Here is a 10995-nt window from a genome sequence, read left to right on the forward strand (position 1 = left end):
CTCACTGTTTACATTCAGGCCCCTCTAGTTCCCTTCCCTGAAGATGACCAAATTTTTCCTCTTGTCTCTTCCTGCTTCCTTCCCTGTCTCCACCCCTTCCCTGTCTCCACCCCTTCCCTTTCCTCCCTTTTCCTTTCCTCTCTTTAATCCCTCGCCCCTTCGCGTTTGTAGGCTCGGGACCAATGCAGAACTACTCTTCCCAGTTTGCCCCGCGCAGGGAGGAGCCGAGAGGGAGGAGCAAAGTCCCCAGTTCCCGCAGTCAACAGGGCAGCTGGGAAATGGTGTCCGTTTCCTCTCCCGTATTGCGTGACTGCGGCTGCGAAGGAGTCACGTAAACAAACTATAATTCCCGGCGGTCCCCGCGCGCAGCAGGTCAGGGCTAGGCTGGGGCCGGGTTCGCGGTGCTTGCTGAGGCGGCGGCGGCGGCGGCGGCTACGGCTGGAAGAGCCGGGCCGGGGCCCGCGGCGCAGGCCGTGGCTTGTATTGGGAGGGTGGCGGGGAGGGACGGGGGAGGAAGATGGCGACGTCGGGGGCGAACGGGCCCGGCTCGGCCACGGCCTCAGCTTCCAATCCGCGCAAGTTTAGTGAGAAGATCGCGCTGCAGAAGCAGCGTCAGGCCGAGGAGACGGCGGCCTTCGAGGAGGTGATGATGGACATCGGCTCCACCCGGGTGAGGGGCCGCGCCGGCAAGCGGGAGCGGAGCAGAGCACTTCTCGAACGGGGAGCCGAGAGGCGGGGCGGGGGCGGGAGCCGCAGCGAAAGAGGCGGAACGCGGCCGGGGTAGCGGGCGCCTCCGTCTGGGAGGCACGGGTGGAGGGCCGGGGGGCAGGAAGACGGGTTTTGCGGGAGGAGGTCGAAACTCCAGATAGGCTGGAGGGTTTGGGAACGAATGGGAACTGAGAAAGTGAGGCAGGAGTGGACAGAGAGAGGAGATGGTCCCCGAAGCCCGGCGGAGGTAGGAGGTGGGTGGTCCTTGTGCATCTCTGATTGAGTTCTCTCAGGGAGTCTGCTGAAGCATCTTCTATGTTGGGTTATGGGGTTGGGGGATGGCCTGCTTGCCCTAGTCTGGCTCTTCTCAGTTGGTGATCTCCTCTCATCTGGTCCCTCTGCCCTGTTGTGCTACTCTTGGCAGTTAGTATCTCCGGGAAAGGGCCCCTTGAGTGGTTTGAACGGCAGCGCTGGGTATAGTGGGCCAGGAAGTCCCCTCCTGCGTCCCGTCCCGTTGCTTCCTTTTTCAAATACTTCTTGTGGTTTCCTGACGTGAATGAAGGTGAGGTCCATTGCTCACAGACTGGTGGTATTTTGCCCTGGCCGCCTTGGAGGAGAGATAGGGCTTTGGATCTTGAAAGAGGGTAACCAGTGGCTGTAGGTTATGTGGAACCTGATGGTTAGCTGAACTTTCTAGAGAGATGACTGTTTTGTGGGTCAGTTATGGGGTGCCTTGGAGGGTCTTCTGTGTGTAGGGAATATTCATTCCTGGGAAGTTCCAGAAAGAAGGAATCCTGGCGGCGTTGCTTCTGAAGCCCCCTGATCTTGGTTTCTTGCTTCCCAGGGCTGGATGTCAGAGAGAGAGAGGGGTGGGAGTTTGCCCAGCTGGTATGCAGTCCTAATTTAGGGACACATTATTCTCAAAACAGCAGGTGAGGATATTGCAGTGATCCCTTATGGCAGGGAGCTAGAAGGAATTTAAGGGGTGATGGATGGCCGAACATAAATACCACATTTCAAAGTTCTTTCTGCTCGTCTGACTGCCTTTGATTGAACCTGCCTATGACTGTAACTCTGGTTGTATTTTTGTGTGTGTCTCCCTTGACTCTGTTAGTCTTTTTTGTGTTTTTTACTCTTTTAAGTCTCTAGAGACCATGTGTCCTAGTTTTGGGGAGTCAGAACAGAGAAAGTTAGGTGGGGAAGCAAATCGTGTGTGTGTGTGTGTGTGTGCATAACCCCCTCTAACTGCCGTGAGGACCATGATCTAACTGTGGACTGTCCCCCCTTTAGGAGCTTTTGATCAAAGTGGGGGCAGAGGCAGGAAGGTGGGCCAGAGGCTGACCTCCATCTGACAACGGAGGAATGGTGGGATCTTAGGGCTTATAGGTACAAACAAAAGCTCAAAACTGGACCTTCTTTCTTTGTGGTGCCTTGGTCTGTCAAAAGGTCCCCTCCACTCACCTTGCCCCTGTTGGATAACTTTTCTTCTGCACATAAAAAAATCTAGTGGGCATACATGTCCAGGGCCTGGGGACCCAAGAGTCTAAAGCTAGGGATTAGAGACCTGGAGCTCAGCCTGTTATCTGGCCAGCTGGGAAGTCTCATTTGAGGCAGATGTGGCCTTTGGGGCCTATACTCCTGGAAACTGGGGTTATCATGTATATTAGTAGCAGTCTTGAAGTGGCCCAAAGGTCAGCATAGTGCCTGCTAAACTCACTGGACTGACCTCTTGGAACAGAAAGTCAATTCTGTTGTTGCCCTATGCACAACGGTGTGACCCCTGGAAGCTCTTAGAATCTTAACCACTCATCAGCTGCCCTGGGTCTCATTTGGCTGGGGTGGCAGTAGCTGAGTCTTAGAAGTAGGTGCTCACCTCTCACAGAGGGACATGAGACCTTTAGGCAGACTAAAACCATGCCAGGCTGAGGGTTGTGGTGTCTTACTCCGGTGCCAGACGTATCTCCCCAAAGTGAGGATGAGGCCAAGGAGACAGCTCTGGGCCAGGCTGGAGTGGGCTGCTGCTTTTCTCACCCCCATTCTCCAGGCTCCCCTACCAATTCAGGGGCTTTAGGACTATGTAGAAGAATGCTTCTTTGTTTTGGCACTGTTTTTCCAGTTCGAAGAGCCATCATTCCTTAGTTGTTCTAGTTTGGGAGGTACAGGCTCTGTGTAGCCTTCCTGAGGCTGGGCAAATGGCAGAGCCCAGGAGCTTGTGCCTGCCCTCCAGAGTGGGGAGGAAAGAGGCTGGCAGCTATGGCTCTATGGCATCCACCTGTGGCCCTTCCCTTGTCTTCCAGTTAGTCCTGGACACATCTGGAAGGGAAAGCAGAGGTGCCTAATAGGCACCCTTCCCCAGGAGTTAACCCATGTGACTAGCCTAGGGGCTCCTGGCAACCCCTCAGGGACTCTGTTTAGACTGATGCCGACTAGGACAGGCCCTGAGCAGAGTATCAGGCTCCACCTGGCAGGGTGATGCCAGGCATTAGTGATAGCATTGATGGGGGCAGCCTGAGGAAGAGCTAGGGCAGATTGTTTGCACCAGGTCTCAGTGGACCTTCTCCCCAGTACTGGCTTTTCTTCTGGCAGATCTCTTAAAAGCAGCAGCAATAGTAGCATGTCCTGGAGACAGGGATGGCAAGGATGGCCACAGGAACAGTGCTCAGGACCCTCCCTGACATTCCCATTTGTCCTCCATGTCTCAGTTACAGGCCCAAAAACTGCGACTGGCATACACAAGGAGCTCCCACTATGGTGGCTCTCTGCCCAACGTGAACCAGATTGGCTGTGGCCTGGCTGAGTTCCAGGTGAGTGGACACCAGCTGGGGGAGCGCAGGCTCTCACGCACCTCCCTCTGTTGACTTGCCTGTCTCTTTTGGCAGAGCCCCCTCCACTCCCCTTTGGATTCATCCCGGAGCACTCGGCACCACGGGCTGGTGGAACGGGTGCAGCGAGATCCCCGAAGAATGGTGTCCCCACTTCGCCGCTACCCCCGCCACATATCCTTCACTGAGGGGCTGCGGAGTCTGGAGGGCAATGGGGTGGGGTTCCTCAGGAACTCATGGTAGGAAAAGGGACCTGAAGTGTTGTCCAGTGCCATCCTGCGGGAGCTCTCCTTTACCCAGGTTCCCTGAAAAGTGACATTTGGTGCGTGTTTCAGCACTGGCTGCTGTGACAGGGAGCTGCGCCTCCTGAGACTGTGTCCTCCATCTCTGACCGTCCTCACTTCAGCTTGCTCTTGGCTGCTGGAGGCAGGGCTCCGTGATATGTCTCATGCTACAGGGATTTTGCTTCCCTCCTGCTCACATTTCTGTTCATAGCTTTCAGTCTCAGAGACCTCCACAGACCTGTCTCCCCCAAACCCTGCCTAGATATTCACCTATATTTTCCAGCTCCTTTTTCTCTTCCATTCTTTGCCCCTATTGTTGCCCCTTGTAGAGGAGGAGAAAGGTGTTTGTTTCCTGAAACAACTCGTCTGCGGCCTTCTGTTATTTTTCTCTCATCTGGTCTCTCTCCCGTCCACCCCCTCCTCACTTTTTCCCTTAACTGGTGCTCTTCACATTGACAGCTCTCCCTATAGTCCTGCCTACTTATCTCCTCCCCCGGAGTCCAGCTGGCGGAGGTCAGTGTCCAGGGCGGGCAGGATCTCCTGCCCACTCTCTGACTTGTCTCTGGCGGGAGCTGGGCTTGGGTTTGGGCCCGCTGGGCCAGGCTTTCAGCAGTACCTCCTCCCGTAATGGCAGGGCTGGGAGGGGTGGGGGTAGGTGGAGTAGGTGGGTCAGAGTCCAGTCTTGGCCATGTTGACACGTGTGGCCAAGCCTCCCAGTCCAGCCAGAGCAGGACTAATGGCAGCTGGGGTGTGTGTGGGGGGAGGGGAGAATGGTAGGGTGGCAGGTGAAAATGGCTGCCTCCTGTCAAGAGTGGGTGCCAGGTGCAGTGTTCTGGCATTCAGATTTCTGAACCCTTCCCCTGTCCATCTCATCCCTAAGACTTACACCCAGCACAGTGGCTGGGCTCCAGGATTCCTATTCAGCTTGTCCTGGCAGAGAGGAGTTATTTCCAGATCTCCTAGGTTGTTTGGGGAGAGGGTTCACGGATCACAGATATCAGCAGAACCAGAAAGAAAGAGGCATGATGATCCTGGGTGCCCAGCCCTCTTGGCTGCCCCACACTTTCCAACCCCCGTGCCTGCCCTCTGGTCCATTGCTAGCCTTCCTCCTCATCACTTTGTTTTTCCATCCCAGGACAATGCCCTGGGGCAATTTCCCTGCAGAGAAGGGGCAGTTGTTTCGACTACCATCTGCACTTAACAGGTGATGGCCCTTGCCTTCTTTAGGCCACATCTCTTCTTATCTGTAGTTTCTGGGGCCCTGCTCTCTCACCCCACCCTGTCCCAGCCCAGCTAGTGTTTTCCCCTACTGAGCAGGGCATGAGGACCAGGAAGACTGTCACAGGTGGCAGCTCATCTCTTTTCCCCCCACAGGACAAGCTCTGACTCTGCCCTTCACACAAGTGTGATGAACCCCAGCCCTCAGGACACTTATCCAGGCCCTGCACCCCCCAGCGTCCTGCCCAGCCGCCGGGGAGGTAAGTGGCCATGTCCCAGGGGAGGGAGTAGCCGTGGAGCTTTTGTTTGAAGCAGGTAGGCAAGTGGGCACTGCAGCCAGCTCCGCCGTATCCTTTGCAGGTTTTCTGGATGGCGAAACGGACTCCAAAGGTATGTGTTCCTCACCGCATTTGATATGTGCGGGTACTGAATGCCAGAGAATCTCTGGGCTGGTGTTGGGAGCTTTGTTCAGGGCCAGGGGGTGGGAGCCCTTCCACTTGCGTCTGCTTCCTGTCCTGCCTTCTTCTTCAACCCTCTCATCACCAGTCTTTCTCTTTCAAGTCCCTGCTATTGAGGAGAACTTGCCAGATGACAAGCATTTGCTGAAACCATGGGATGCTAAGAAGGTAGGCGTGGCCCACTGTCCGTCTTCTTTCCATGGGACGGGTCTTCAGGGTCCTCCACTGAGCTCTGTCCTCATTTGCCACCTTCTTCCTTCTTTCCTCAGCTGTCCTCATCCTCCTCCCGACCTCGGTCCTGTGAAGTCCCTGGAATTAAGTACGTATCTCTCGGAGGTCAGCTGAGCGGGTGGAGGAGGGAAGCAAAGGGAAATGTGGAGGGCTGATCTCTGCCCTTCCCTGACCACTGCCCCCCCATCCCCATTTACATCTTTTCCTCTCCTTCCCCAGCATCTTTCCATCTCCTGACCAGCCTGCCACTGTGCCTGTCCTCCCACCTGCCATGAACACGGGAGGCTCCCTACCTGACCTCACCAACCTGCACTTTCCCCCACCGCTGCCCACCCCCCTGGACCCAGAGGAGACAGTCTACCCCAGCCTGAGTGGGGGCAACAGTACCTCCAATTTGACCCACACCATGACCCACCTGGGCATCAGCGGGGGCCTGGGCCTGGGCCCAGGCTATGATGCACCAGGTGAGTGGCTGTCTTGGCTGTGTGTCCCTGGGGTGCTGTCTAGCTGGAGGGACGAAGGGGTGGGAGGCTCGAGCACCTTGGGATTCTCCTGTGACTGCCCACACCAGCCCTTCACCTGTGTACCCCAGGATTCCCTCACAGCAGTTTTCTGCCAGTGAGAACTGGTAGGTGTGGCTTTTCCTAGAAAGAAGATGGAGAGCAACCCCCAAGCGGGCAATGCCATCCTGACTGTCAGGGACAGAGTAGGGAGGACATTGTGTTGCCACTTCCATAGTCTGGCCACTGCTACCCATTCTGGGCAGAAAGGGGCCCAGTTCCCATCAGTAATGTTGGCATCTCTGGTTTTTTGTCTGTGCCTACAGGACTTCATTCACCTCTCAGCCACCCATCCTTGCAGTCTTCCCTAAGCAATCCCAACCTCCAGGCTTCCCTGAGCAGTCCTCAGCCCCAGCTCCAGGGCTCCCACAGTCACCCCTCACTGCCTGCCTCCTCCTTGGCCCGCCATGCACTGTCCACCACCTCCCTGGGTCACCCCTCACTCAGCGCCCCGGCCCTCTCCTCCTCCTCTTCCTCCTCTTCTGCTTCATCTCCGGTGCTGGGTGCCCCCCCTTACCCAGCTTCTACCCCTGGGGCCTCTCCCCACCACCGCCGTGTGCCCCTCAGTCCCCTGAGTTTGCCCGCGGGCCCAGCCGACGCCAGAAGGTCCCAACAGCAACTGCCCAAACAGTTTTCGCCAACAATGTCACCCACCTTGTCTTCCATCACTCAGGTATGCGTGGCTGCCTTCCCTACATGTCTGTCTCCCTTCCCTTCCTTCTCCTGCCAAGTTCTCTCCCTCCCACCCTGCTTTCCTCAAATACCTCTTCTTAACTCCTGTACTCCTGCTGTCATCCATCCCCTTGCATTCCTCCGTCCTCTGCCTGCCCCACTCTTAGCCACCTTGTCTCCTCTTGGCTTAAGAATACAAACCCTGGGGTTAAGTTTTCTGATTTCAAATCCTGGCCCCACGTCTTACTAGCAGTCTCCTTGGACAGTTATTTAACTTCTTTGAGCCTCAGCACCCTCGTCTGTAAAACCAGGACAGCAATGTAAGAATCAAAGGAAATCACATACGGAAAGTACGCAGCACCGTGCCTAGCCCGGGTGCATGCTCGACAAATGATAGCTTGTCCTTTCCCTTTTCTCTCTTTTTTGTTCCGATCCTTCTTTCCTTGTCTGTCTTTTTTCTCCTGCCTCCATCCTGTCCCATCCGCTCTCCCATCTCCTCTCCTTCTTTCATAGATTTCATAGAGTCAGAGACTGTCAGAGGATGGAGCCCAGTCCCTTCATCTTACAGATGAGGAGGCTGGGGCCCAGAAGGGAAGTGACTTGTCCAAGTTTACACAGTATGTTAGGGAAGAGTTGGGACCATTACTAAAAATTCTTGGTTTAGGGTTTTTTCCTCAGTGTCAACATTCTTAGCTCTTCCCTCCCTCCCCATACTTCTCCCCTTTTCTGTTCTCTCTGCTCCCCTTCTTTCACCCTAACGCTCTTCTTCCCCTCTCCTCTCCCCTACTTTCCCTTTCTTTCTCTGTTGTTCTTCTCTGGAATGTGTGTTCTATGTTCCATCTTTATGCAGGTCCCCTTTTCTGTAGGAAAGACTGAGGTCAGGCCAGCAAGGGCTCTGCTCTCTGGGAACTTGGACTAAAAGCCTAGCTTCCCTCCTTCCTCCCTCCTTCCTCTCACAGTCCCTCTGGCCTCTTCAAGGCTTTAGAACAGCCATTCTCAAGGTCACTGTTGTGTGATCAGTCCCTTGTGAGGTGTGTCACAAGTAGTTGATTACTAACAGTAGTTAAAGTACCAAGGTTTAGGAATAGTTGACTCCTGGAGTGGATTCAAAATTATCCTTGTGTTAACCTCTCTCAGTCACTTTCATCCTGAGACGCATTTTTGAGAGTAGTTGCACCCCAGCGATGCCCAATGGAACGCTTTTGGGTTTGTGTTGACAATGGTCGCAGCTTAAAAGGGTGGGAAGCCCTGACAAAGAGCTCCTCTCAGGGGGCACATTGAGGGGTAAGCTTCCCCCTTTCTCCTTGCTTTTCTTCAGGGCGTCGCCCTGGACACCAGTAAGCTGCCCAGTGACCAGCGGCTGCCTCCATACCCGTACAGTCCCCCAAGTTTGGTTCTGCCCACCCAGCCACCCACCCCAAAGCCTCTGCAGCAGCCAGGGCTGCCCTCTCAGGCCTGCTCAGTGCAGCCCTCCGGTGGGCAGCCCCCAGGCAGGCAGCTGCACTATGGGACACTGTACCCACCCAGCCCCAGTGGGCATGGGCAACAGTCTTACCACCGGCCGATGAGTGACTTCAGCCTGGGGAACGTGAGTACCCGGGTCCCTAGCTCAGAAGCAGGGGAGGGGCTGGGAGTGGGCCAAAAGAGCCTGAGTGGTATCGAGGGGGGCATTTTGAACTGGGAGATCTAGGTGGGGGAGAGCCTTCTTACCTGCCCCCAGGTAACACAGTACCGCCAACTTGGGGCTCCTCTCTTCCTGCATTTGACCCCGACTCCTGCCCCTCTCCCCCAGCTACCTCCGTGCAGCTTGCTCTTTGATGACTACTGCTTTGACCCGTTGTCTTCCTGGCACGCGCATGCTCTGTCCCAGTAGGTACGGTGCCCACACCTACTTTGGGCCCCGTGCTCACTTCTGTCGCTGTGCTTGTGGCCATCTCCCGCCGTCTCTGCTTTTGTTCCCATGGTGGAGGTGGGAAGCGGGGTGGGGTAGGGGGAGGTGTATGAATATTACTGGGCAAAGAGGATGTGTTAGCAGAGCTAGGCAAAGGCAGGCAGGACCACCCTGTTCTGAAGCCTACTTTCTCAAGGCCTGTCTGTGTGTCCATAGCTGGAGCAGTTCAGCATGGAGAACCCATCAACCAGCCTGGCGCTGGATCCCCCTGGCTTTTCCGAAGGGCCTGGATTTTTAGGCGGTGAGGGGCCAGTGAGTGGCCCCCAGGACCCCCATGCCCTCAACCACCAGAACTTAACCCACTGTTCCCGCCATGGCTCAGGGCCTAACATCATCCTCACAGGTAAGAGGTGTGGGTGGTGATGGGGGATGGAAGGAGGGCGTGATACATTTGGTGGCACAGCAGGAGACTGAGGGGGTCTTGGGAGAGTTCACAAGACATGGGGTCCTCACTCTTCTCTTCTGCCCACACAGGAGACCCTTCCCCCGGTTTCTCTAAGGAGATTTCAGCGGCCCTGGCTGGAGTGCCCGGTTTTGAGGTGTCAGCAGCTGGGCTGGAGCTGGGGCTGGGGCTGGAGGAGGAGCTGCGCATGGAGCCTCTGGGCCTGGAGGGGCTCAACATGCTGAGCGACCCCTGTGCCCTGCTGCCTGACCCTGCTGTGGAGGACTCGTTCCGCAGTGACCGGCTGCAGTGAGGGCACCTCATCGACATCCCTCTTCTTGGCCCTGTCCCCCATCACTGTCCCTTTCCTCCCTTCCCCCTGGCCAGTAGAGACTTCACTCTCTGCCCCCAGATCCTCTTTCTAACATGAACGGAGGATCCCAAGAATGAGAAAAGGCAAGGGGTTTGTCCAGGTGGCCCCTGAATTCTGCACAAGGGATGGGGCTTGGGGGAGCTCAAGGGAGGGCCTAAAGCACTTGTAACTTTGAACCGTCTGTCTGGAGGTCAGAGCCTGTTGGAAAGCAGGGGGTAGAGGGGAGCCCTGGAGGCAGGGCTTGTCCGGATGCCTAGGGGTGGGCAGTGCCAGCCCCTCCTCACCACTCTTCCCCTTGCAATGGAGGAGAGAGCCAGAGTGGATATTATTTTTTATTAAATATATTATGTTAATAAAAAAATCATATCAAACCCTTGGTGTCGTTGGCTGCTGTTTGGGATGCAGGTCGGGATCGAGGGAGTTCTTGGGGCACGGGCCCTCTCATCTGTCCAGGGCCTTGCTGCAGCATCAGGGGACAGGGGTTGTGACTGGCCGGACAAGTTACTGCTCTTTCTCAACCCTGAGGGCCTGGCAGTGAGTCAGGAGATGAAGAGGTGACTGCTGGCTGAGCTCTCGGCTCTGGATTTTTCTGGTAGAATGATCCCAGTTTTCCCGGGTAGCTGGCCTCAGTGCTAAGGCTCCTAAGGAGAGAGGATTTAAAAACTACTGACGCCAGGTAGGTCTCAGGTTGGCTCCCTCTTCTTTATGGCCCTTTAAGCCCAGAGGACCTGGAAGTTAGCAGTGATACCTGGCCAGCCTCTGACCCCATGCTCCTAGGTCTCATTCCTGCCCCCTCACAATGCATGAATTCACTTCACCCTCCCCACTCTTCTCCACTCATTCATTCAGATGCTTGAGTGCTAACCTGTTCTGAAGAGGTTTCCTCTCTCTGGCTTGGGTTGCTAGCCCTCTGACCATCTGAGCTTCTGCCCTCTATTCTCTCCCCCCATGCAGCACAGAAGAGTAGTGCCCCTTCTCCATTACCCCCACCTCTTCTGCTCTCCCACACCCTACAGTCCTGGCCTTTCTTCCTCTTTCCAAAACTTGTCATTTTCAGAAAAGAGAACTCGGAGCTTCTGGCTTAGGCTGGAAGGGAATGCGGTGTGCCCTAAACCTGGAAGTAGGGGCAGCCACCTGGGTCTCCGCAAACTAGGCTTTCAGGGCCTTCACCCAGGCAGGAAAGCCACGTCTGAGTAGGACCGAGGGTGGGACGGGAGCGCGCCCCAGACTTCAGGGGTCAGTGTCCTGCGGCAATTGTTGGTTGGTGAGAAGCCGCCTGGGTGCAAGGGGCCCTCCCAGCCGCCAGGGGTCGTGCTGCAGGCGGTCGGGCGCTGGG

At 56.0% G+C, this 10995-nt stretch overlaps 1 protein-coding gene across 2 annotated transcripts; it reads left to right on the plus strand.

The window, feature by feature from the left end:
* The first annotated feature begins 204 nt into the window (after nucleotides 1-204).
* On the plus strand, nucleotides 205-10030 carry CRTC2 (CREB regulated transcription coactivator 2). Of its 2 annotated transcripts, XM_060298940.2 has the most exons (14): nucleotides 205-670; nucleotides 3411-3512; nucleotides 3588-3701; nucleotides 4263-4327; nucleotides 4950-5018; nucleotides 5189-5292; nucleotides 5393-5422; nucleotides 5594-5658; nucleotides 5760-5809; nucleotides 5941-6185; nucleotides 6548-6954; nucleotides 8272-8541; nucleotides 9061-9247; nucleotides 9379-10030. In XM_060298940.2, exons 1-14 carry the CDS (start codon nucleotides 518-520, stop codon nucleotides 9597-9599), a joined length of 2082 nt encoding a protein of 693 aa, XP_060154923.1. In that variant the 5' UTR covers nucleotides 205-517; the 3' UTR covers nucleotides 9600-10030. The 2 variants fall into 2 exon arrangements, with proteins under 2 accessions (XP_060154923.1, XP_060154925.1); XM_060298942.2 differs by lacking the exon at nucleotides 4950-5018.
* The last annotated feature ends 965 nt before the right edge of the window (nucleotides 10031-10995 follow it).

Source organism: Globicephala melas, chromosome 1 (assembly GCF_963455315.2).
Source record: "Globicephala melas chromosome 1, mGloMel1.2, whole genome shotgun sequence".
Lineage (NCBI taxonomy): Eukaryota > Metazoa > Chordata > Mammalia > Artiodactyla > Delphinidae > Globicephala > Globicephala melas.